This window comes from Panthera pardus, unplaced genomic scaffold, assembly GCF_024362965.1.
Source record: "Panthera pardus isolate Hobbes unplaced genomic scaffold, ASM2436296v1 HiC_scaffold_25, whole genome shotgun sequence".
In the NCBI taxonomy this organism is placed as follows: Eukaryota; Metazoa; Chordata; class Mammalia; order Carnivora; family Felidae; genus Panthera; species Panthera pardus.
Window position 1 is genome coordinate 72231002 of NW_026526821.1, and position 27503 is coordinate 72258504.

The window sequence follows — 27503 nt, forward strand, 5'->3', positions numbered from 1 at the left end:
TGACTGCAGAAAGTAAAGAGGAAAGGCTGTGGCTGGAAATACTTGAATGATGCCTCCAAGAGAGCAGACAGAGGTGGTCACATTCAGAGCAAACTGCACCTTCTATCAGTGGTAGGACAGGGGTATGAGTCCCCACAATTAGATGTAATGGAAAGGAGGAATCTGGTCCTGTGTTTATTTTAAAAGGGATCCCAGCCCACATAGCCTTCTTGTTGGGGGCTAGTCTAAGCAGAAAGGGGTTGGAGGTGTAGTATTCAATACAGAAGTTGGAATGGGGATGTGTGCCCCTAGGCAAAGTATAGACATCATTTACCAAGACAGCAAAGGTCAGGAATTCCTGGTGGGGAAAAGCTCTGAATCCCCCCAGAAAGATTCCTTCAAAAGAACTAATCAGCTTTGAATATCTACCAATCCTGGAGAGCCCACACTGAATTCCAAAAGTACAAGTTCTTTCCAATTCTCATCTAGGCAGAGAGAAACTAAGGCAAGGGGAGGAATCAACCATGCCTAGCCTAACAGTACCAAGCTAGGAGAGGGAAATGACTTTAATGGTAAATGTACTTCTGAACTTTGAATATCAAATTGGACTGTGATAAAGAAAAATTGGTTCAAACCTGGGACAGAATTTCCTTCTGAGAAGAAATATGCTTTCCTGATAAAATGCTTAAGAAATTTTCTGATAAATTATGAGATTACAGCCTCTTCTGGGAAACTAGCTACTTCTTCATGTGACTAACAGTCTGGTGTCTAATGATCTTGAATCCAGTTTAGTACTAATTATCTAACCATTTCTTTGTCTGTAAAGTATTCCTTCCATGAGGGAATCACGGAATTGGTTTGTTCAGGCCTCTTCAACTGTGGAAGTTAATAGTTTATATTTTGTTCACTCTTTCTCTTTTAACATAATGATTACAAAACTATTTCAGTGGTAGAAATATGTTGATAGATTAAGTAATTTTGGTTGTGCCTGAAATTAATTATACCTTAATATCAAATTTCTGAGAAATCACTCTAGGAATAACTTTCAACTGACCCTTCATGGTGATGATACAGAGATTTATAGATGAGACCTACTCAGTTCAAACATCATTTGGGTACAGAGACTATATTGTCTGTCCCTATTTTATAAGTTCTGTGGCCTGGTCATTAAAAAAAATTTTTTTTTAATGTTTAGTTTTGAAATAGAGAGAGAGAGAGCAAGCAGGAGAGGGGCAGAGAAAGAGGGACACATGGAATTCAAAGCAGGCTCCAGACTCTGAGATGTCAGCACAGAGCCTGATGCGAGGCTCGATCTCACAAACCTTGAAATCATGACCTAGGTTTTAATTTCAATCAGTAACACAAAGCCTAGTTACCTCAAGTCTATTGCTCAGGTTCCAAAATGAAAACTTTTCTTCTAATTGAGTCATTTATTGTATGTGAAGCACCTGCTTACATTTGTTTGTGTCAGAAATCAAACAGTCATATACTCATGTAGTGTTGGTAGTGGTATATTTAAATTGGTGCAGCCCTTTGGAAAACCACTTGGCAATATGTATCAAGAAAATTACATATTTAAACAGTTTGGGTATTCAAACTTCTAAATAATTTAAAAATATGGGAAGAAAGCTATGTCCATGAATATTTCCTTCACAATATTTTTTATGGTAATGACAAATTAGAAGCAATCTGAGTGTGTAATAGGGACTTAGGTAAATTTATGGTTATACCCATTTAACAGAGTATCATGAAACTAGTAAAATATTCATTGGAAAGACTATAATATCGAAAAAGAAAAAATAAAGGTTGAATTTGTATTATGACTTTACTTAGAATATATGTATAAGAGAACCCACAAATGATAAAGATTGTGTTAGGGTTATAGATTATTTTTTCCTACTGAAAAAAATTTCTCTATGCAAAGATGTTTCTATTATTTAAAATTAGCTTAATTATTAGTGATATTTGCTTAAAATTTTTACAGTCTTAGTATCACATATTATTGGCAATCCATGCTGAAAAAATGTCTGTTTGCTAATGTTCTGTAGTTGGCGGACACAGTAAATTTTTTAGCTAAGCAAATGTCAATTGTTGCTATAGCATTCTAAAATTACAATAAAGCTACATAATAATTGGCAGGGGCACTCTTGGGTAAATGTGGGGGAAAGTCCAAGATTAAGAAAAAGAAAATGTCAAGCTTATCAGTGACAGGATTAGTGGTAGTGACAGGATCTCAACCCAATTTGAGTTTTACTTCTTAGAAGGCACTGTGCTAGTGAAGAAGACACTAATAATTAGTATGAAATCTGGTAAGCACTTGCACAGGCAACTAAAAGGAATAGGGGGAGATTTGGGAATTAGAGGAAGTAGTCTAAATAAAGTAGATCCAAGAGCAAAGATTTACAAAACTTTTTTTTTTTTTAGTTAAATTATTTATTTTGAGAGAGAGACATAATGAGCAGGGGAGGGGCAGAGAGAGAGGGAGACAGGCTTGGCATGTGTAGGTCTCGAACTCAACGAACTGTGAAATCATGACCTGAGCTGAAACCCAGGGTCCCATGTTCAATTGACTGAACCACTCAGGTGCCCCTAAAGATTTTTTTTTAAAGGTCAAGGTATGTTCAGAGAGCAGAATAATTCAAAGTGCCTTGACAGTAGGTTACCTATAAACTACAGAATAATTTATGAATGGGGATAAGCAGGTAATAAGAGGTTAGTGAAGGCTGAAGGCCTTCAGTTTTGTTTACATTGCAATGTAGAAACTCTATAGAGACATCATTGAAAAGAATGGTGTAGGATCTATGTAGATTCTAGAGTGGGCATGGAATAAACACGGGGAAGAGAGGTAGACATAATTGTCAGGTCTCTGTAATAAGCCAGGGTCTTCATTACATAAAATTACCTGGATTAGCACTTCCAGAATACTGGAATTTTACTTTAAAATGTTTTAACCAAATTCTAACCAACTTTTAGATGATTTTTGGTGTTCTCTACTAGAATTGGCACATAATATTGAATCATATTGTAGAAGATTATTTTAACTCTGTGGCCAGATGCAGAGAAATATGTAAAGGTATTGAAGCCAACAAATTATGTTGAGAAATGCAAATTCTCACAAGTAAAAAAATTTGGAATTCTAGAAGGCAGCAGATTATCAATAGCTGTATCCAGATTCTTCGCAGTGGTGGGTTGCTTTAAATTAAGACTTCATAACAGCTCACCATAAAGTGCATTCTCTAAGTACAAACTGCCTTAACCTTGTAGGCAATTGGGATGTCGCTCAACAATAAGACCATAAAAAAAGCTATGAGTGAACGGCAGGCAAGAAGATTTCCCCCCCACTCTCCGTTTCCACCAGCATAAAAGAAGTTAGATTTTTCAAGTTTCTTATCCCAGAAAATACCACAATCCACTTGAATATGGATTCAGGTCCCAAACCTTTCTGACTCAACAGAAGAGATGAAAATGTGCACACATTACCTTAAGAATTGGCTCAAAATCGCCAAATAGACTTGGCAGTCGCCCAAACATTTAATAAGAATTAACTCAATAACCAAGTGCCCTCAATCAACAAGCTGGCAGATATTTCATTTCAAAAGCAATCACGTTTGGTTACCAAACTATTGACATCTGGGCACAGCATCCGTCTTTTATTTACCAACACTGAGAAACGAGCCCGGAGGTTAATTAAATCGCAGGGAACATGGAACCGGCGGGGAAGCCAGTCAGGTTCCATAAGGCAGGGGAGGGCAAAGAGGGAGGCCTCGCGGCCAGGGACCGAACGGTCTTCCCGTCCAGCGTCCTTAGCTGCCCCCGATCCCAGTACCCGCAGTCTCATTTGCCACCTTCCGACGCGTGACCCCGGCGCGCTCGCGTCCCGGGCTGGTGACAGGCGCGGGGTACGCCGAGAGGTCCCATGTGCCCCCTCCCTTTCCTGGCCGCCGCAGTCGCCGCGTCCCGAACCCCACTCCGGCTCCTCGGCAGAGGACTCGCCGCCATGTCTGCCGCCAGGCGACTCAAATCCGTGGACTACGAGGTGTTCGGGAGAGTGCAGGGTAGGGGACGGCCCCCACCTCCCCGCGACAGTGGGAGATCAAAGAGGTGTTCTGGGCAGAAGGGGAGAAAGCTAAGAAAAGTGCCTCCCATCTTAAGGACGCCCCCGCCTCCCTCCCCGCTGTGGCCGGGACTTCCGCTCGGCCATGACACAGCAGCCGCGGATGGGACTGCATCCAAGCGCGCATGCGCCGAAGACCTGGGGTGGGAGAGGAGAGGGAGAGCAGAGAACGCTGTGGGTGTGAGGAGGGGTCGAGGGGGGGTAGAAAGGGGACTGCTGGGCTTTCCGAGCCCGCGGAGTGAGGTGGTGCGGGGTTGGGGGGCGGGCGGGGTGGGAAAGAATAAAGTTGGGTAGGAAATGAAGAGAGGGCGTTTGAACTAGTGGTCTTCGTTTCAAGTCACTGAAATTGGGCTTGAATTTCAGAAGGGACACTTGATGTTTGAGGATTCGCTTTGCCAGATTACCCTTTCTCCCCCTTCTGTGTAGCTCTTAACAGAATTCAGTTATCTAGTTTTTGTTTCATCAAAAATTTAGTTGCAAAGGATGTAATATTTGGCTGATTTTTACTATTTTTAGTTCAAAATTAAAATGTTAAGTCACTCAGGAATTTATCCAATGGAATATAAATAAGTTAGTGATTTAATAATTGCCATCATTTAAAGTTTTTTTAGCGTTGGAAAATTTTACATCATACCTTTTCCTCTTTGAGTTTGATTTCCATTCCACTTCCCCCACAGAATTTTATCCCATTGTTATGTTTGAGAGTTTGTTATTGATCACCCTATCAAGCTTTTTTGCAATATGTATGTACAGTATGTATGTGTATATATGCACATATACATTTAAATATATTTTCTTAATTTCCTATGATCATAAAGCTTTATAATTTTTTTTCTTCTGGCTTGAGTTGCTATTATGATTACTAATAGAATACAGTTCATGTAAATAATAAAACTATACTTAAAAACATGATAAATGTTATTCAATTTAAAAGGAAAATCTGTACTGGAGACTTATTTCTTAAGGAGAAAGCTGGAGGTGTTTATGGAAACTTGATTAAAGAAACTGTACTCTATTTTGGTACTCTAGAGGTTTTTATGCTTTGGGGTGATGCACAGAATGAGATTAAGGGATTTCCTTTCAGAGATGTTTGTGCAAAGGGCTGTAGGAAAGGAGAACCACCCCAGAGCACAGGTGCTTTCTCAGACAGGCCAACACGAGGAAAGAATACATGTGGATGTTGAAGATCTGGAAACTGATTTTCTTAAAATTATCTAAGGCCTTGTACCTATAGTAGGTCTTTGTGTATGCACAGGGGTCTGGTATTCTGGGTTGGAAACTGCCAGAATAAGTCATTTGAAACACAGGACATAAAATATGAAAGTATTTTATGACAAAATATTTGGTCATTTGGACAGAAATGGCACTAATTAAGGAGTGTGTGTGTGTGCATGTGTGTGTGCGTGTGTGCACATGCGCAGGTGTGACATTTATAGGGTATGTTCCATGTGCTGAGTATCTTACTATTGTTAACTTAATCCTTATCACAGTTTTGTGAGAAATATGTCTTATTCCTGTTTGCACAGTGAGAAAACAGATACAGAGAGGTTCACTAACTTAGACAAATCCTGAGTTGATAAATGGGATTTGATCCTGCATTTCTCAAATTCTAAAACCTGCATGTTTCCATTATGCAGTGTTTTGTGTTAATGCATAATGTATTTCTCTTGATTTTAACAATATAATTGTACTTTTGTGTATGTGGTGGTTATGTGGTATATAATGATCAATTGTATATGGCATGTAAAGATCAACTACACATGAAGAGTGGGGTTTAAAAAATCATCTCTAGGGTTAACTCCTATAGTTTGTGGTATGTTAAATGGAAGAGTACATGCATACTATTGGTTTATCAAAGCATAGTATATGTGACAAATTCAGAGTCAGATATTTGCACACATATACACTGACATTTGCTGGAACCTAGGATGTGCCAAGTTCTGTACTCAATATTTTACATATATTATCTCATTTAATCCTGAACCCTGTGACCTCAACATTTTCCTCATGTATCAGGTAGAAAAATTGAGGCATAGAGAAGTAACTTTCCCAGGTTACAGAGCAAATTAAGTGGTGGTGATAGGATTTGTACCTTGACATTCTGATACCCAAGCCCATGTTCTTAATCGCTATAACTCATTGATTCTCCTTTCAATACCTTTTCCACCTTTATTTTGCCTCTTCCTAACTTATGCACCAAACACATACATATATATATACTGATACAGGACATTTAGACTCAGCCATTTGGACCAGTCTGGATGACCCTGAGGACATTTTTATGGCTTATGACCCTGAGGACTTTTGGCTCCAAGGAAGTTTGACCTGGTCCATAAACAGTCAGATCTTTGACTCTGTCTCTGTTGCTTGCTGACACTGCCACTATTTCTTTATATTAGTCTATATCTTTGTCTCACAAAACCCACAGTTTTCTTACAGATTATGTAAGAAATAAATACAAGCCATTAGCCTTTTGTCTAAGTCATAATGCTTATATAGAAATTATTGATAATAATAAAAACAAAATTTAATTTTAATATAAAATGGATAATAATTAGAGGAAACATTTTATTATTTTTTTAAATGTTTATTTATTTTTGAGAGAGAGAGAGAGAGACAGAGTGTGGGCAGGGGAGGGGCAGAGTGAGAGGGAGACACAGAATCTGAGGCAGGCTCCAGGCTCTGAGCTGTCAGCACAGAGCCCGACACGAAGCTTGAACTCACAGACTGCAAGATCATGACCTGAGCTGAAGTCGGACACTTAACCAACTGAGCCACCCAGGTGCCCCTAAAGGAAACATTTTAAGATTAAATTTTAATTTAAAAGTATGGAATAATAAAATCTTAGTGAAAGCTGACTTGCTGGAAATAATAGCTATAAAAATAAATTTACAATGGAAGAAGCAATGATTGGGAACATTTTATATGGACACAATTTAGATTGATAAATAAAATTGTCAGTAAAATACTTAAATGGAAAATATTCCCAATGAAGATGGTTTCAATGATATCAAAATGAATATGGAAAATATGGAAAATGATTTAATTATCCTGTCCTGATGGAAAATTGATCAATGAATTAAACTGGCTTAATGGAGTTTATGGACAGAAAATATTTTCCAATGAAAATCAAGGTTTGTTATATGCCTGTTCAGAATGTTTGAATTTAAGGAGCACCTGGGTGGCTCAGTTGTTTAAGTGTCCAACTCTTGATTTCGGCTCAGGTCATGATCTTGTGGTTGATGGGTTTGAGCCGTGCATCGGGCTCTATGCTGTCAGTGCCTGTAATTCTCTCTCTCTCTCCCTCTCTCCCTCTCTCTCTCTCTCTCTCTCCCTCTCTCTCTGCTCCTCCCCCACACTATCTCTCTCTCAAAATAAATAAACAATAAAAAAAGTTTGAATTTAACTTGGTGACAAAAGGCACTCAAAACATTCTAGAGGTCGAAGGTGTTCTGCCTTATTCTCAAATACAGCAAAATTTACAAACATCATATTCTAAGAATTAGTTTATAACTTGGTTGTTTGAAATTCAGGAAAATACACTCATAGAGATATTATTACCAATAGTGGATTCACTTCTCAGGTGGATCTGCAAAGTCTACATATAGAGCCTTTGGGTGCTGTTGCTTTCCATTGCTGCTTCTCTTCCTCTACCTTTTTTAAAAATAAATCTTTTGTTTTAGAATAGTTTGAAATTTATAGATAAGTTAGAAGATACTATAGGGATTCAGTTACTTCCTTTCTTTGTTCCTTCCTTCCTTTCTAAAATGTTTATTTATTATTTATTTATTTTATTAATTTTTAAATTTTTAAAATTTTAATTTTAAATTTATTGTTATTTTTTATTTTTAATTTACATCCAAGTTAGTTAGCATATAGTGCAATAATGATTTCAGGAGTAGATTCCAGTGATCCATCCCCTATGTATAATGGCCAGTGCTCATCCCAGCAAATGTCCTCCCTAATGCCCCTTACCCATTTAACCCATCTCTCCACCCACAAGCCTTACAGCAACCATCAGTTTGTTCTCTGTATTTAAGAGTCTCTTATGTTTTGTCACCCTCCCTGTTTTTATATTATTTTTGCTTCTTGTCCCTTAGGTTCATCTGTTTTGTATCTTAAATTCCACATATGAGTGAAGTCATAATATTTGTCTTTCTCTGACTGACTAATTTCACTTAGCATAATACCCTCTAGTTCCATCCATGCAGTTGCAAATGACAAGTTTTCATTCTTTTTGATTGCTGAGTAATATTCCTCTGTTTGTGTGTGTGTGTGTGTGTGTGTGTGTGTGAGCATGCGCATATGTAAATATGTATATATATGTGTGTGCACGCACACACACACACATCCCACATCTTCTTTATCCATTCATCTTTTGATGGACATTTGGGCTCTTTACATACTATTGTCAATAGCACTGCTATCAACATTTGAAACGGCACACCTGTATTCCTTGGATAAATACCTAGTAGTGCAATTCCTGGGTGTAGGGTAGTTCTATTTTTAGTTTTTTGAGGAACCTCCATACTGTTTTTCAGAGTGGCTGCACCAGCTTGCATTCCCAACAATGCAAAAGAGATCCTCTTTCTCACATCCTCGCCAACATCTGTTCTTGCCTGAGTTGTTAATGTTAGCTGTTCTGACAGGTGTGCGATGGTGTCTCATTGTGGTTTTGATTTGTATTTGCCTGCCGATGAGTGATATTGAGCATTTTTTTCATGTGTCAGTTGGCCATCTGGATGTCTTCTTTGGAGAAGTGTCTATTCATGTCTTTTGCCCATTTCTTCACTGGATTATTTGTTTTTTGGGTGTTGAGTTTGATAAATTCTTTATAGATTTTGGATACTAACCCTTTATCTGATATGTCAGATAAGTCAGAAGATTGATTGTCTTCTCCCATTGCGTTGGTTGCCTTTTAGTTTTGCTGATTGTTTCCTTCACTGTGCAGAAGCTTTGTATTTTGATGAGGTCCCAATAGTTCATTTTTGCTTTTGTTTCCCTTGCCTCTGGAGATTTGTTGAGTAAGAAGTTGCTGCAGCTGAGATCAAAGAGGTTTTTGTCTGCTTTCTTCTCTAGGATTTTGGGCTTCCTGTCTTACATTGAGGTCTTTCATCCATTTTGAGTTTATTTTTGTGTATGGTGTAAGAAAGTGATTCAGGTTTACTTTTCTGCATGTTGCTGTCCAGTTTTCCCAGCACCACTTACTGAAGAGACTATCTTTATTCCATTGGATATTCTTTCCTGCTTTGTCAAAGATTAGTTGGCCATATATTTGTGGGTCCTTTTCTGGGTTCTCTATTCTGTTCTATTGATCTGAGTGTCTGTTTTTGTGCCAGTACCATACTGTCTTGATGATTACAGCTTTGTATTACATCTTGAAGTTCAGGATTTTGATGCCTCCAGCTTGTATTTCTTTCTCAAGGTTCTTGGGTGTTCATGGTGTTTTCTGGTTCCATACAAATTTTAGGATTGTTTGTTCTAGCTCTCTGAAGAATGCTGGTATTATTTTGTTAGGGATTGCATTGAATATGTAGATTGCTTTGGGTAGTATTATTTTAATAATATTTGTCCTTCCAATCCATGAGCATGGAATGTTTTTCCATTTTTTTAATGTCTTCTTCAATTTCTTTCATAAACTTTCCATAGTTTTCAGTGTATAGATTTTTCACCTCTTTGGATAGGTTTATTCTTAGGTATTTTATGATTTTTGGTGCAGTGGTAAATGGGATCAATTCCTTGATTTCTCTTTCTGTTGCTTCATTATTGGTGTATAGGAATGCAACCTATTTCTGTACATTGATTTTATATCCTATGACTTTGGTGAATTCATGAATCAGTTCGAGCAGTTTTTTGGTGGAATTTTAGGGTTTTCCATATAGAGTTTCATGTCATCTGTGAAGAGTGAAAGTTTGACTTCCTCCTTGCCAATTTGGATGCCTTTTATTTCTTGTGTTATCTGATTTTTGAGGCTAGGACTTCCAACACTATGTTGAATAACAATGGCGACAGTGGACATCCCTGTCGTGTTCCTGACCTTAGGGGGAAAGCTTTCAGTTTTCCCCATTGAGGATGATATTAGTAGTGGGTCTTTCATATATGGCTTTTATCATCTTGAGTTATGATCCTTCTATCACTACTTTCTTGAGGGTTTTTATCAAGAAAGTTGCTATATTTTGTCAAATGCTTTCTCTGCATCTATTGAGAGGATCATATGGTTCTTGTCCTTTCTTTTATTGATGTGTTGTATCACATTATTGTTTTGTGGATATTGAACCAGCCCTGCATCCCAGGTATAAATCCCACTTGGTCATGATGAGTAATTCTTTTAATGTCTAATTGGATCCAGTTGGCTAGTATCTTGTTGAGGATTTTTGCATCCGTGTTCATCAGGAAAATTGGTATATAGTTCTGCTTTGTAGTGGGGTCTTTGTCTGGTCTTGGAATCAAGGTAATGCTGGCTTATGAAGCTGGCTTATGAATGAGTTTGGAAGTTTTCCTTCCATTTCTGTTTTTTGGAACAGCTTCAAAAGAATAGGTGTTAACTTTTCTTTAAATGTTTGGTAGAATTTCCCTGGAAAGCCATCTGGCCCTGGACTCTTATTTTTTGGGAGATATTTGGTTATTAATTTGATTTATTTACTGGTTATGGGTCTGTTCAAATTTTCTATTTCTTCTTGTTTAAGTTTTGGTAGTGTATATGTTTCTAGGAATTTGTCCATTTCTTCCAGATTGCCCAATTTATTGGTGTATAATTGCTTACAATATTCTCATATTATTGGTTGTATTTCTGCTGTGTTGGTTATGATCTCTCTTTCATTATTTATTTATTAAACAAATTATTTTAATGTTTATTTACTTTTGAGAGAATGAGAGAGACAGAGGTGTGAGTGGGTGAGGGGCAGAGAGAGGGAGACACAGAATTGGAAGTAGGCTCCAAGCCGTCAGCATAGAGCCTGACGTGGGGCTTGAACTCACAGACTATGAGATCATGACCTGAACTGAAGTCGGATGCTTAACTGACTGAGCCACCCAGGTGCCCCTCCTGTTTCATTCTTGATTTTATTTATTTGGGTCCTTTCCTTTTTCTTTTTGATCAAACTAGCTAAGTTATCAATTTTGTTAATTTTTTCAAAGAACCAGCTCCTGGTTTCATTGATCCATTCTACTGTTTTTATTTTGGTGTCGATAGCATTGATTTTTGTTTTATTCTTTATTATTTCCCATCTTTTGATGGTTTTGGGTCTTATTTGCTGTTCTTTTTCCAGCTCTTTAAGATGTAAGATTAGGTTGTGTATCTGATACCTTTCTTCCTTCTTTAGGAAAGCTTGGATTGCTGTATACTTCCCTCTTTTGGCCACCTTTGCTGTGTTCCTGAGGTTTTGAGCTGTGGTGTTATCATTTTCATTGGCTTCCTTGTACTTTTTTTTTTTTTTTAATTTTTTTTAACGTTTATTTATTTTTGAGACAGAGAGAGACAGAGCATGAACAGGGGAGGGGCAGAGAGAGAGACACAGAATCTGAAACAGGCTCCAGGCTCTGAGCAGTCAGCACAGAGCCTGACGCGGGGCTCGAACTCACGGACCGCGAGATCATGACCTGAGCCAAAGTCGGCCGCTTAACCGACCGAGCCACCCAGGCGCCCCTTCCTTGTACTTTTTAATTTTCTCTTTATCTTCTTGGTTAGCCCATTCATTCTTTAGCAGAATGTTCTTTAGTCTTCAAGTATTTGTTGTCTTTCCAATTTTTTTTTGTGTGGTTGATTTCAAGTTTCATAGTGTTGTAGTCTGAAAATATGCATGGTATGATCTTGATCTTTTTGTGCTTGTTGAGGGCTGATTTGTGCCCCAATATGTGATCTATTCTGGAGAATGTTCCTTGTGCACTCAAGATGAATGTGTATTCTGCTTTAGGGTGAAATGTCCTGAATATATCTGTTAAGTTCATCTGGTACAGTGTGTAATTCAAAGCCATTGTTTCCTTGTTGATTTTCTGTTTAGATGATCTGTCCATTACTGTAAGTGGGGTGTTGAAGTCCCCTACTATTATGGTATTATCATCAAAAAGTTTCTGTATGTTTGTGATTAGTTGGGTTCTTCCATGTTGGGGGCGTAAATGTTTACAACTATTAGATCTTGGTGGATAGACCCCTTAATTATGATATGATGACCTTCTTCCTCTCTTGTTACAGTCTTTATTTTAAAATCTAGATTGTCTGATATAAGTATGGCTACTTCAGGTTTCTTTTGGTGGCCATTAGCATCATAGATGGTTCTCCATCTCCTTACTTTCAATCTGCATGTATCTGTAGGTGTAAAATGGGTCTCTTGTAAACAGCATATAGATGGATCTTGTTTTCTTATCTATTCTGTTACCCTGTGTCTTTTGATTGGAGTGTTTAGTCCATTGATGTTTAAAGTGAGTACTGAAAGATATGAATTTATTGCCATGATGTTCCCTGTAGAGTTGGAGTTTCTGGTGGTGGTCTCTGGTCCTTTCTAGTGTTTGTTGCTTTTGGTCTTTTTTTTCCCCATCTTTTCTCCCCTCAGAAGTCCCTCCTTAAAATGCTTGCAGGGCTGGTTTAGTGGTCACGAACTCCTTTAGTTTTTGTTTGTCTGGGAAACTCTTTGTCTCTCCTTCTATTTTGCACGATAGCCTTGCTGGATAAAGAATTCTTGGCTGCATATTTTTCTGATTCAGCACGTTGGATATATCCTGCCACTCCCTTCTGGCCTGCCAAGTTTCTGTGGATAGGTCTGCTTCAAACTTGATCTGTCTTTCCTTGTAGGTTAAGGACTTTTTTTTTTCCCTTGCTGCTTTCATGATTCTTTCCTTGCCTGAGTATTTTGTGAATTTGACTATGATATGCCTTTTTGATGGTTGGTTTTTTGTTGAATCTAATGGGAGTTCTTTGTGCTTCCTGGATTTTGATGTTCATGTCTTTCCCCAGGTTAGGAAAGTTTTCCACTATGACTTGTTCACATAAACTTTCTACTCCTTTTTCTCTCTTCCTCTTCTGGGACCCTTATGATTAGGATGTTATTCCTTTTTAATGAGTCACTGAGTTCTCTAATTCTTATATCATGCTTTTTTGCCTTACTTTCCCTCTTTTTTTCTGCTTCATTATTCTCCATAAGTTTGTTTTCTCTATCATGGATTCGCTGCTCTCCTTCATCCATCCTTGCCACCATGGCATCCATTCAAGATTGCATCTCAGTGATAGCATTTTTAATTTCATCCTGACTAGATTTTATTTCTTTTATCTCCACAGAAAGGGATTCTATGCTTTTCTTTCAACCCCAGCTATTATTATTTAAAAAAATTTTTTTAATGTTTATTTATTTATTTATTTTTGAGAGAGAGAGAGAGAGAGAGAGAGAGAGAGTGTGTGTGTGTGTGTGTGTGTGTGTGTGTGTGAGCGGGGGAGGGGCAGAGAGAGAGGGAGATACAGAATCTGAAACAGACTCCAGGCTCTAAGCTGTCAGCATAGAGCCCGATGTGGGGCTCAAACTCAAGAACCGTGAGATCATGACCTGAGCCAAAGTCAGATGCTTAACCGACTGAGCCACCCAGATGCCCCCCTTCTGCCCCCCAGCTATTATTCTTATTACCGTGATTCTAAATTCTGGTTCAGATATTTTGCTTGTATCTGTGTTGATTAAGTCCCTGGCTGTCACTTCTTCCTGTTCTTTCTTTTGGGTGAATTCCTTTGTTTCTTCATTTTGAAGGAAGAGAAAGAATTAATAAAAGAAAAAAAATAAAAATTAAAAAACTAAAAACAGCACACAAAAAAATCAAATAATGCTAGATTTTAGGTGTGTTTTGGTCTGGTTGTTGAAAGAAGCTTCATAGGAAAAATGGGAAAGAAAAGAAAAGGAAAAAAAAGGAAAACATTTGAAAATAAAAGAAATGAATACAACAATATAGAATAAAATGAAGTGATGAAAGTAAAATAGAATTTAAAAAATTTACAAAGAAGTAAAAAATATAGTAGAAAAAATTAAAAATCCTTTTTATAAAAACAAAATAAAAATAAAATTTTTCTCTTTATTCAAGAATAAGAAAAGAAAAAAACTGAATAGATGAACGAGCAAACAGAATGAAATATGATTGAAATTATACCCAGTTTCCCCTAGAAGTCAAGCTATGAAGCCCTTTATAGTCTGTAAACTAAGCAGGTGGAGAGACTTGTGGTGTTCCTCTAGAGTGCAGTTGGCCAAGTTATATAGGGCTTGGTATAATGGCTCCATCCCCCACTAGATGGCACTGCTTAGTTTACTGGGGTGGATCATTGTGGCCCATGTAGGCATGCATACGCATGCACAGGAGGGGTGAAAATGGTGTCACCCAGCTACTCAGTCTCTAGTATCAGAACTCTGTGCTCTCAGGGGCTGGCAATCAAGCACCCTTCCTTTGTCTCCAGCTTCTGTCCACTCCCTGCTTCTACATTGTCCTTTACCAAGCCATCAGCCTGCCAGGTGGTACCTCCCTCCAAAGTTTTACCTCAGATGGGGCTGTGTTTCCTAACTCCTCACTTCTGAGGGCACTGCACCTTTGACCTTCTCAGACCCCCTGGGGAAGGGTCTTGCTGAGCAATGGCTGTGTCCCAGCCTGCACTCTGGTACATTTGTGAGATCATGCTGCTATAGATGCTCAGAGACTGAAGCTGGGTGCCAGTGTGCCCCAGAAAAAGTTCACATGATCGTGCAGCAGCAGCATTTTCAGGGATTATGGTAAATCACAACACACATCTGGCACCAGGCTTCACCCTTAATGTCCTTGTTCCAACACCAGTGAACATGGCTGTTCTCCAGGGTCCACTGGGAACTTTGCCTGTGGGGAGGCCCCACAGCCTCTACCAAATGTCCTCCCAGTGGAGGAACTGCCTCTCCCCTTGTGCCCTGAGGACTCTGAGGACCTCACTGTCTGCTCCTGGGGATTCGCCCTTCCCACCGGAGCTCCACCAGGTAGTGAGCTGCAGAGTTTCAGACTCTGTGCTCCCCTGTTTATAGAGTCTTAAAGGCATTTAAACCCTCTTTTTCCTTTCTCCCTTTCTTGTTCAGTCTCTTGCTGTTGTTTCCACTCTTTCTCTTTCTCTCCAGCTGCTTTGAGAGGGAATGCTTTTCCTGTACTCTCCCACTGTCTCTGTCCTCTTTCTGCAAGCAAAAACAGCTCCCTACCCTCTGTGGCTTCTCTCTCCCCCAGTTCACCTCTTCAAACCACATATCTGCCAAGTTCTGTGGTTCTAGTTGTACAGATTGTTGTGTGAATCCTCAAATCAGTTTTCTAGGTGTGAAAGATGGTTTAGTTTTGATCTAGCTGCATTTCAGGGACAAGAGAGGCCAAAAAAAAGCTTCCATGCTGCTCTGCCATCTTGGCCCCTCAAATGTTTGTTTGTTTATAGCTGCATTTCAGGGACAAGAGAGGCCAAAAAAAAGCTTCCATGCTGCTCTGCCATCTTGGCCCCTCAAATGTTTGTTTGTTTATTTATTTATTTTTAATTTTTTTAAACGTTTATTTATTTTTGAGACAGAGAGAGACAGAGCATGAACGGGGGAGGGTCAGAGAGAGAGGAAGACACAGAATCCGAAGCAGGCTCCAGGCTCTGAGCTGTCAGCACAGAGACTGATGTGGGGCCTGAACCCACAGACCACGAGGTCATTACCTGAGCTGAAGTCAGACGCCCAACCGACTGAGCCACCCAGGTGCCCCTGTTTATTTATTTTTGAGAGAGAGAGAGAGAGAGAGAGAGAGAGAGAGAGAGAGAGAGAGAGACTGCACAAGGAAGGGCAGAGAGAGGGAGACAGAGGATCCAAAGCAGGCTTGATGCTGACAGCAGCGAGCATGATGTGGCCTCAAACTCACGAATTGTGAGATCATGTCCTGAGCGAAAGTTGGGCACTTAACCAACTGAGTCACCTAGGTGCTCCTCAGTTTCTTTAATTAACATCTTATATTAGTATGGTACATTTGTCACAACTGGTGAACCAATATTGGTACATCATTATTAACTAAAGCCTATATTTTCTTCAGATTTTTAAAGTTTTACCTAACGTCTTCTTTCTGTTCCAGGATTCATTCAGGATATCATTTTACATTTAGTTATCTTGTCTCCATAGATTTCTTTAAGCTTTGACAGTTTCATAGACTTGCCTTGTTTTCAGTGATTTTGGCAGTCTTGAGGTGTACTTTGGGGTTAGGTACTTTGTAGGGAGCTCCCCAGTACAATGTGTCTGGTATTTTTCTCATAATAAGACTGGGGTTATGGATGAGTGGAAGACCAGAGGTCAAGTGCCATTTTCATCACACCATATCAAGGGTGCCTACTATTTATGTATGTATCTCAGCCTCCATCACCTGGCTGAGATAAGTGTTTGTCAGGTTTCTCCACTGTTAAGCTACTTTTCCCTGCTCCCTTCCCATCCTCTACTTTTTAATCTCCATGTCTCAAGAAGCTCTTTTTTTTTTTTTTTTTTGCCACCAATTTCTGTTGCAGTGGGAGCTATGGAAGCAGAGATGGGGAGCAGGGGACTGTTTTTAGAGCATTTGTAACTATGGCATGGTTTAAAATGTTGCTATAAATCTTTAATTACAGTTATATCTGAAACTGTAACATAATCTGAAAACTTGGGAGGGAAATTGATTAAGCTGTGTATAGAGGCTTTACCAGCTCTTTGGTGAACACTAATGACAGTCGTAGAAATGGATTGTGGCAATCTGTTGGTTTACCTGTGCTTTAGAAGTTCAACAGTTTATTTTTGACAATATTAACGCAGATTTAGAATAGGAGTAGCTTATATAACTACAGAAATACGTAATTTTCTTTAAGATTGCTTAACATAAAAATTGGAATGGGTTATTACATAGTTTTGCCAGACACCACATGATTTGGATGTACACATTTTTCCTTATGTAGACAGGAAGAAGTTGTGTCCTAGAGGTTGAAAATTTGAGTCCCTAAAGCCAAGAAACATAAATATGGTTAACTCTAATTCCCTTGCTCATCTTTCTTCCTATAGCATTTCATTTATAGTCCCGTTCTACTTCTTGTTTTTACTTCTCTTTAATCCATTCTGCTTCCAACTACACTTATTTGTGTACACATATCTGTGCCTCTCACTAATCAAAAAGGATAGTATTTTCAAGGTCAAGCTGGTGGCTTGTTTTTATAGCCCCTATGGCTGTGCTTATGGCCAGGACTTCAAAAGTGTCTTCAATTAAATTGAAGTGCTTGGGGATAGTTGGCCTGCAGAAGAAACAGTAGTGTGACAGCTATTTCAACAATGTGAAAGATGCCATGGTGTGTGGCTCCAGGGGACAAACCCTGGATGGAAGGTGAAAGGTTAAAGGAAGGTCTTTCTGAAAAATAAAGATGTTTAACATCAGTAAGGGCTGCTTTGTAAGGTAGTGACTGGATGACTTCCTGCATTTAAAATTGACACATGCAGTCATATCCCAGGATGAAGGGGTACGTTACAATATGAAAATTTGATTTTACATGAAAGGATGCTGATGCTTAAAATTCATCATGGTTTCTTTAAATAGCAGTGTGTCTTTGTGAATTTAAAGTAAGATTCACTTTGCAAATATTAACCTCAGAGTTTCTCACTGACACATCTTTCCACCGTCATCACAGCCAATCGAGCCTCGACTCAGCAGCATATTGTGTTTGGAGTCTTTCATAACCGAAGGGGCTGATGTCTGTCCCAGTTTCCAGAGCAGTGTGTCTGAAACAAAACAAAACAAAACAAAACAAAACAAAACAAAACAACAACAAAAAAATGCTGCATGTGTCATATCAGCTTCCCTTCTCTTTAACAAGTGAGGTGGAAGGGGTGCAGAGAGGCCATGGGAGCCCATAGAAGCATCTCTTCCAACACAGGCCCTGTCCCAAGAGTGCTGTGTTCCAGCTAGTGCTGTAAAACTGCAGAAAATCTATCTCCACATTGGCTTTTTCTTTCTTTATGGACCTCCCTCTGTTGCACAGCGTGCTTCAAACCAGGGATCAGGACTCAGAAAGATTCTGAGGAAATTCAAAGTGGATTATGGAGGTTTGAATGGTTAATTCTCGCATGGTTCACTGCTTCACAAAGTTAATGGGTTGGATGTCCTGCCACCTCTTGATGCACATTCCTTGTAAGCCTTTAAAAGGAGGGTTATGGTTAAGGGGCCCATTGGATAACACCTCTCTTCATTATGTGAGTTGTTGACAAATAAGACAGAGAGTAAAGCAGAAATCTTCAGGTAAGTGGACTTTGTAATAATCTTTTCTGCAGAATTAAACACACTCACCCAGGCATAGGCAGGGCTCCCCTGACAAGCAAAGCAGAAGTGATGATCCCCAAGCGTAATGTACTCCCTAGAGAAGGAAGAAGAGAAAGCACCTGGGCAATGCTTGTTTCTTCTTCCAAATGTAACACTTAGATAAGTCTGTGTGTGAGGAGTAGGGACAGGGTAGAATGGTCAGGAGTGTCACACTAATAGATATTCCTTCTCAAAGAAGGAGCTATTACAGGGGTGAAGAAGCTTTCTCCTCTAGACACAGGTCATCAAATCTGGAGAGAGCTCAACCAGAGTTCTGGCTGCAGTATGTCAAGATGATCTGTTCCCCAGAGCGTTTTGTTGTGGAGTGATAGGTAGAGTCAGGGATGTTGTATGGTGACCAGAGTTGGCGAATGACTGCTCTTGTTCTACGGATAGAGACAGATTGAGATATAATTCACATAATATTAAATTCACCCTTTTAAAGTGTTCATAGCATACTAAATATACAGTGATTTTTCCAATAGTCTGAATATTTTTGTACCCATCACCACTATCTAGTTCCAGAACATTTCTGCCACCCCAAAAAAGGATCCCTCTCTCATAATTCCCTTTATCAGTAGTTCCCCATTCCTCACCTGTCCCTTCCCTCAGGGGCCGGGTCAGGGTCAAGGCCACTATAATGTCCTTGTCCTTTCCCTCATGGTTTCAAGAAGGCTGCTATAGCTCCATCATGATATTCATTCTACAGTCAGGAAGAGAGAGGAAAGGCTATACGGGCAAAACCCCTGGCTGAGTCAGTCCTGTCAATGAGTTTTCCTGAAATCCTCAAGCAGCAATCTGTCTCACATCTCAGGGCCACTCCTCTTTCAAGGAAGATGGGAAATACAGAAAGGCATGTTGCTGCCCCAAGTAAAATCAGAGTCTGTTAGAAAGGTAGAAGAGAAAGATGGATTTTGTGTAAGCAGCTGGCAGTGTCTGCCACAGATGTTCATATATTAAATAAATTTAACCGAATAATTATTACATTCTGTATTCTTTCCCAAGTAGGGACACAGAAGGACATATTACAGAGTCTTTGATCTCCATGGTTTCAACCTCAAAACATTAGATCAGAAACCAAGACAAGCTAAATTTCTGTTAAGTACACATTAAATCTTTCACACATGAAAGATTTATTTCAGTCTTATGGTTTTTTTTTTTTTTTTTTTTTTTTTTTGTCCATCTGTCACTGCCTAAAGTAATGGGCAACACTTCCATTTTTGACCCAGTTTGTGAAGCAATATGAACTTAGCCTAAAGTTATGTCTCTTACACTTAAATGGCAGTTCTTTAGTTCTAGCATTTTAGGATTTGTTCAATAAATATGTGTGTGCCCTTATCACTCACAGTTAAAAATACTACCAGCAGTGCACCTAGATGGCTCAGTTGGCTAAGGGTTTGACTTCGGCTCAGGTCATGATCTCACAGCTCTTGGGTTTGAACCCCCATCAGGCTCTATGCTGACAGCTCAGAGCCTGGAGCCTGCTTCAGATTCTGTGTCTCCCTCTTTCTCTGCCCCTCCCCACCTCCTGCACGCGCACGTGTGCTCTCTCTCTCTCTCTCAAAAATAAATAAACATTAAGGAAATTTTTAAAAAATAGAAATATAAAAAAAAATCACCACCAGATCTTCCTCCAGTCTCCCATCTCAAATCCTCTAAGTTCTATAAGATGACCAAATTTTCTTTCTTTTCCATTCTTGTGGTTGTATTCGTTTTTTTTTGTTTGTTTGTTTGTTTGTTTGTTTTTTTTTTTTTTTTGGTCAACCTAGGCATTATCTAGTGGCTTCTCGCTATCCTTTGTATCATATATACTATGTATGTATACAGGTAATGTTAACTTTAAAACTGCCGGTTATTTTGCCAGCAAAAATGGATTTATTTGGGAATAAAAGAGAATTATAAGTCAGGACAAACAAGCTGGGTCACAACCTTAGATGAGCCTGGGCAACAAAGGAACACATGATTTTTTTAAGGAGAAAATGGGTACGTTGGGAAAGCTGTTAAACAGAAAGTCCACTAGGGTAAACTGGGAGCTACAACTATGGTGCTTCTCATTGGCTGAGCTGTTGCCCTGGATGGGACAGGGGTGGTGCTGAGGAAATGTTTCTTTCTTGGGCTGGAGTAGTAAAGTAGTATCCACTTGCATGGTCCAGTACCTGTAAGGTCAAGTCTCTCCTTTCCTGTTGGGTCTGCAAATGACTACCAGTGGTAGGGCATGAGAGCTCCCCCTGCTGAAACCTCCTGAATCCATTTTAGTGAAATTTCCCATTACTAATTTTCACAGCGCTATGTATTATCATTTAGGTAATGTTCTGCTAGAATCAACACAGAATTCTTGAAATTCTTTTCAACTCTGGAATGCAGTAAATTTATCATCACTTTGAAATAAAGTCGAATCAATATGCTGATATGTGTATTTGCAATATTAATAGCAAATTATTACAGGAGAGTTAAATATTTCACTTAAGTATGTATCAGCTGGTTTGTCTTTCATTCATTTATTCAACAACTATGTGCCAAGTCCTGGTCTAGGTTCTGGGAACACAGTGGTGAACAAGACAGAACAGAACTTACAGTGAAGACAGGAAATTTTTTTTTTTAATTTTTTTTTAAATGTTTATTTATTTTTGAGACAGAGAGAGACAGAGCATGAACGGGGGAGGGTCAGAGAGAGAGGGAGACACAGAATCTGAAACAGGCTCCAGGCTCTGAGCCGTCAGCACAGAGCCCAACGCGGGACTCGAACCCACAGACCGTGAGATCATGACCTGAGCCGAAGTCGGACGCTTAACCGACTGAGCCACGCAGGCGCCTCAGGAAATTTTTAAAAAAGCAAATAAATGCATTGTAATGTCATATGTAATCAGTACTATGCCTATACAGGAAACATGGGGTGCATTGCTGTTTTAGGTGAATTGGTCAGGGGACATATTTCTAAGGAGATGATATCTGTGCAGAGACTTGAATAGTGAGAAGATCAGAGGAAAGAGCATTTTAGGCAGAGGGAATGATGCACGCAAAGACTGTGAGGCAGGAATATGTTTGGCATGTTGAGGAGCACAAAGGAGGCAAATTCGGCTGAAATGGAGTGTGCCACGAAAGGAGTCCTAAAATAAGAGGTAGACAGACTCATCAGAGGGAGTCTGGAGGCTGTGGCAACCAGGATACCTTTTATGTTGAGTGTAATGGGGAGTCAGTACAGGGTTTTAAGCTGGGGATGAAAGTGATTTGACTTTACTTAAGACAATCACCTTAGGTGTTTTATAGAGACTAGACTGTAGGACAGCAGAACTAGAAGCACAGAGGCTAGTTAAGGGGGCTGTTGAGAGATTATGATAATTTGGACTAGGGCATGAACACACCATTACCCATTTTTCTAGAAACAGTTGAATCAGAACTATTATTATTATTATTGTTATTTTAGTGAGTCTTAAGTGAAGTTTGGGGCTAGAAATAATTTGTAAAGGGAGTGCAATGACATGTTTTTGGATATTTAGCTAAGTGACAGTCTAAGGAGACCTGGGCCGCTCTGACACCAGGGGAGGTGTTTTTGCCTTTTCATTGTCTGTAGCTTCTTTCATGTAGTGCTGCTGACTTGTAAGATAGGTGAAGCAACATTGCTTTGCAAGGTCATGATTTATTACCAACATGAACAGTGTCACTGGGAAATGCATCTGATCTGCAGGACCCTATGAGACTTTTCCCCTTTATGATGCAATTCTTGATCGGAAATAAAAATTCTTTTCAAACCTTTCCCAGGCCTTTCTTTGAGGTATGCCAACCATCGGTTCTAAACTTTAGTGGGCATGAGAATCACCTGGAGAGCATGTTAAAACCAGATTCTTGGACTCCACCTGCAGAGCTTCTGTTTCTGTAGGTCTGGGGAGGGGCCTGAGATTTGATTGTCTAAAAAACTCAGGTTCTGCTGGCGCTGCAGGGCATTGGAATACTCTTTGAATAGCAAAGAGCCGGGCCAGATGTTTTCCATTTCTGGTTACTTCAGTTGCCTGGCTTTCTTTTCATAATGCTGACATTGGTGGGGGTTGCTCACTGAGAAGGACCTCGGAGGAATATCCTCAACACAGCCTGGACCAAAACCTTCAAGTCTTCTTGGTCAGCGTCTTTTGGGATCTGCTCATGCTTAGGATAAAACAACTGCACACTTTTCACCAGTGCTGCCTGTTTTCTCTCCTATTTTGTCCCTCTCTTCTACATGGCCTGGTTTAGCTCAAGTTTCTCTTTGAAAGTTCTGCCAGTTCCTTTTATGTCTGCAAGCTACTCTCTTTCCCTCCCTCTATCTAACAAATTGCCTTTCTGATTCCCCTTCAGATCAATACGTGCCACTCATCATTTCTCTTCACTTTGTATGTATCTTTTAAACTATGTTTTATAGCCCTATAAAAATTCCATTTGTGATGTATCCTGTCTTTATTGCTTTACTATGCTTTTCCTTCATTTTCATTTGATACCACAATATGCTATTGTCAGGAAACAAGTGATGCCCCCTGTTATTATAAATCTGTTTACAAAATACATAAGATTATCTAAGCCATTGATCCCTTCTATCTCTTTTAAAGCAGGCTCAGTTGCTGTAGGTGGAAGCACTATCTTGTGGCCTCTTTGAATATTGGTTTGATCTATCGCTTATGATTTCCCAATGTATTAAAAAATATTTTTTTCAGTTGAGGTATAATTTAAATTCAGTAGCATTCACCCTTTTTAGCGTACAGTTGAATGAGTTTTGAAAAATGCATACAGATCTGTAACCCTCACCACAGATGAGATGCAGAGCAGTGCCTTCACCCCAGAAAGTTCCTTCTTGCCCCTTTACAGCACCCCTTCTTCCTTCAGCCCTTGGCAACAGCTCGTCAGTTTCCCATCCCCGTAGTTTTGCCTTTTCCAGAATGTGGAATTAAAATGGAAACAGAAATGTCTTTATTACATTCTAACTTGAATTTAGTCCTTGCACTTAAAGAAGAAATTCTAAAAGCTGAGGATGTATAAATTTATGCCAAATATACTCAACTATCCTTGTGATCAGTATTTTGTTTTGTTTACTTTTTTTAAATGGAATGAGTATGTAGTGTGGCATTTCATGATTCTTTGGTTTCAGAATATTACTATCTTTCTCCAAAAATAGTCTTCCTTTTTCATTTTTATTTTAAAAGAAAACGATTTTTAAAAATACTTTCTGAATATGTTCAGATGTAAAAGGTTTTGTTCATTTCATTTACTTACTATTTAATGGACTAGATAAAAATTAAGTCAGGAAATATGTACCTTTTTTTAAAGGTAGACAAACTGACATTTCTTTTCATCTTTTTTTAATACAGGTGTTTGCTTCAGAATGGTAAGTCAGTAAGTCTGTTTACTATTTTTTTTTTTTTTGCCATTTTCTCCCTACTGTTATTTCTATTCACAGACATAGAGCAGTTTTCTACTTAGTGCTAGCCTACTGCTTATTCTCCATCCTTGACAGCAAATGAAGTATTTGTATGTCTTCCAAATTACTGCGTGAAGTTGTTGATTAAAGCTGTCTTTTAAAAGTAGTCTATTAAAAACATTTCAGCCTGCCTCGTTTTTAGTTAATGTTTTGTATGAATTTCAAAAGTACTTCTACTGGGATAATCAAATTAAATGTTTTGGTTAGGTATATAGAATATAAAGTATGGGATCTTCCCCTTGTTCTGGATCGAAGAACCCCCTCCAGGCAAATGTCTGTATCTTGAATTGCAAAATGAAAAATGCTCATGTTGCATAAGGAAGTGGTTCTCGGTTTTTAGAAGTTAAGACTCCTTATTGCTTCACATTTTTTAATTTTGTTAATATACTCCTTTCCTAAAAGTTAAATGTGCATGTGTTTTTACCTACTATTTGAGCTGGCAGTCACTAGGTTATTAGCTCTCTGTTCTTAACCTTTGAGGGCTCTAACATGTTCCCAACCAGTAAAGTCTCCTTGTTTTGAGATAGTCCCTCCCCCCACAGTTCAGATTCTGTCCCTTTTCATTATTATTTTCAGAACTGGCTCCAACATAAATTCTGGCTATAACCAACTTGGGTTGTATTGCTTCATTTAATTGGGGATGTAGAGTGTATAGATTCTTGGTCACTATGACCTCCAAACAGAAGACCATGTTTTTAAAAATTTCCAGTAGATGAGATCTACAAGAATTTAGTATGATATAGTTAAAATAGTTCAAAATCAAAATGTTGCTAGGTTTTCATTTGCCAGTAGCATAACTGAATTTGGAACTGAGGAAAGGAATTTTTAAAAACTGTTAAGAATAATAGGAGAAATAAACTTATCTATAGACAATTAACAACGTGTGTGTGGCAAGTCCACAGCCAATGGAAGACATCAGAATCTTTTAACTGAATTCTTTGTATTGATCATAACTCCGTATTTTTCCTCAGTGATTGAAAATCTCGGAGTGATCATCTTTTGGAACCAGACAATGTAATTCACTTTTAGTAGGCATGGGGGCTATGCAACTGAATTTTATGGATCCCAAAACACATCACGGAAACTGTTTTCTGAAGTAATTCCCGCTATCAGTTTATTGTTTTATAATGTGCTTGTCTTTACTGAAAGAGGAGTTTACTAAAAAATATCACTTAAGTGAGGATTCTTGCGAACAGAGGTATGATTGTAGGTCAGCTACACAATTTTTGGCATAGACTATATTTTAGGAAAGAAAATTATCAGTCAGTTTTTGATGTTGGATTTTGTTTCTCATATTTTCTCCTGAAACCAGTACACAGAAGATGAGGCTAGGAAAATAGGAGTGGTTGGCTGGGTGAAGAATACCAGCAAAGGGACTGTGACAGGCCAAGTGCAAGGCCCCGAAGAGAAAGTCAACTCCATGTAAGTAGCAAGACTAATAATGCATTTATGCAATTTATGAACTTTTTTTAATGCTTCATTGGACAGTAAGAATAGTATTGATGGACCAAATTCAGTTTGTGGATATAACTCAACTCACATGTTTTTAGGCATACTAGCAAGGATGTCCTCAGATCTGGGAATGGAATTTGTACATGTAGGAATGGATTTCCCACTTGGGCAGGCCCTCAAAAAGAACAATAGTGTCACTCTCTAGTCTATTTGAATTGAGTTCTGTCTCTTCTAACCTGGGAGAAGCATCCTGGGCCCACATATCTCTTATCCAAAGTAGTTGTGAAGAAGCATAGTGCCTTTGGATGGTTCTTAAAGTTCTTAAAGTAGACTTCAAGGCAAAAAGGCTGCCCTCTCCTTTTTATTAAGTATATTATTTATGTAATTGTAATTTTATTTTTGCTGTCGATGAAAGTGTATTCTGTGAGCTATATGGTTATGATAATGAATCCTTGTATTCCAAAAGAGATCAGATTCAGTAACATAGAAAAAAGTGCCCTGTCACATTCAAAAGCCTTCTTTTTTTGTAAGTTCCACTACTCTTTGTAGTCTTTTTTTTTTCCTAATAAAAAAGAGCTAACATTTATTGAGTATTTGCAATGTTAGACAATATGCTAAACACTTCACATAGGTTTTCTCGTTTAATCTACACAATGGATCTTATCATACCCAGTTTAATTCATTTTATTGTTTGCAATTTATTTTTGTTCTCATTACTTAATGTTTTTAGATTTCAAGGCTAATACTTTTTTGATTATTGTAATAAGTGAAGTAGTAAGATGCTGAAAGATAAAAAAAAATTAAGCTAGTAATCTTCCCCATTCCCCTCGACTTCCCTCCCCTTGATGGCACCTGTGCCTGTGGCTTTGTGAATATTTTCTGAAGCTTTCTCTTTCACTTAAAACTATTTAAGCATTTATTTAGGGTTTTGTTGTTTTTACTGAAATAGAATACTTGGTGCATATTCTTCTGTAACTAGTTTTTTCATTTTATAGACATTCATCAATCAGTAAATATATAACCACTGACTCCTTATTTTTCCTAACTTCTTTATGTATAAGTACACACTTTGTGTTTGTGTAAAACTGTACCCCAACTTGGAAAGTGGGGTCTACAATTTTAGTTTCATAAAATTATTTTAACAGTTAATGAAAAACAATAATTATCAGTAGGATTGCCACACAAGCATACAAGAAAAAATTCTGAGACTTCTATTGTAAACAGTTCAATGGATGAGAAAGTGCCAAATGACTATGAGGTATTGAGAATGCAGGCTGCATGGAGGATTGACTCTCATGCCTATCATGTTATATCCTAATCCATGTTGTAGCCATTTTTGATTAATATCCTTAACATAAATATAATCATATCATACATGCTACCCAATTTTCCTTTTCAACCCCTGCACACCCACTTTTCCTTCTCAGTTCTACAAGTAATCTATATTGGCAACTGGGTGGGTTTCCTCCCATGTTTGTCTCCATATTCACTTTCTCATATACATCTGATCCACTACTGGGTATTTACCCAAAGAAAATGAAAACACTAATTCAAAAAAAAAAAAATATATATATATATACACCCTTGTGTTTATTGCAGCATTATTTATAATAACCAAATTATGGAAACAGCCCCAGTGTCCATTGGCAGATGAATGGATAAAGAGTGTGTCGTATATATATAATGGAATATCACTCAGCCATAAAAAAGAATGAAATCTTGCATTTGCAACAACATGGATGGACCTAGAAAGTATAATGCTAGGCCAAATAAGTCAGAGAAAGACAAATACCATATGATTTCACTCATGTGTGGAATTTAAGAAACAAAACAAATGAACAAAGAAAAAAGAGACAAACCAAAAACCAGACTCTTAACTGTAAAGAACAAACAGATGGTTACCAGACGGGAGGCGGGTAAGGGGATGGGTGGAATAGGTGAAGGGGATTAAGATTACACTCATGATGAGCACTGAGTAATGTACAGAATCGATGAATCACTATATTGTACACCTAAGACTAATATAACACCGTATGTCAATTATACTGAAATTAAAAAACAAAACAAAACAGGGACACCTGGGTGGCTCGGTCCGTTAAGTGTCGGACTTCAGCTCAGGTCATGATCTCACAGTTTGTGAGTTCGAGCCCCAAGTCAGGCTCTGTGCTGACAGCTTGGAGCCTGGAGCCTGTTTCAGATTTTGTGTCTCCC

The 27503-nt window shown here is 38.5% G+C and overlaps 1 protein-coding gene across 3 annotated transcripts in view; it reads left to right on the plus strand.

Moving 5' to 3' along the window:
* ACYP2 (acylphosphatase 2) overlaps positions 1-27503 on the plus strand; it is a 279196-nt gene that overhangs the window by 98563 nt on the left and 153130 nt on the right. For 2 of the 3 annotated variants that reach the window (XM_053890694.1, XM_053890695.1), the window contains 2 exons: positions 23731-23747; positions 25153-25262. In XM_053890694.1, the coding sequence (XP_053746669.1) occupies positions 23731-23747; positions 25153-25262 (127 nt within the window). Of the gene's footprint in view, positions 1-3786; positions 4035-23730; positions 23748-25152; positions 25263-27503 lie in introns of those variants that run through there. The other variant, XM_019421444.2, reaches the window with a different exon arrangement.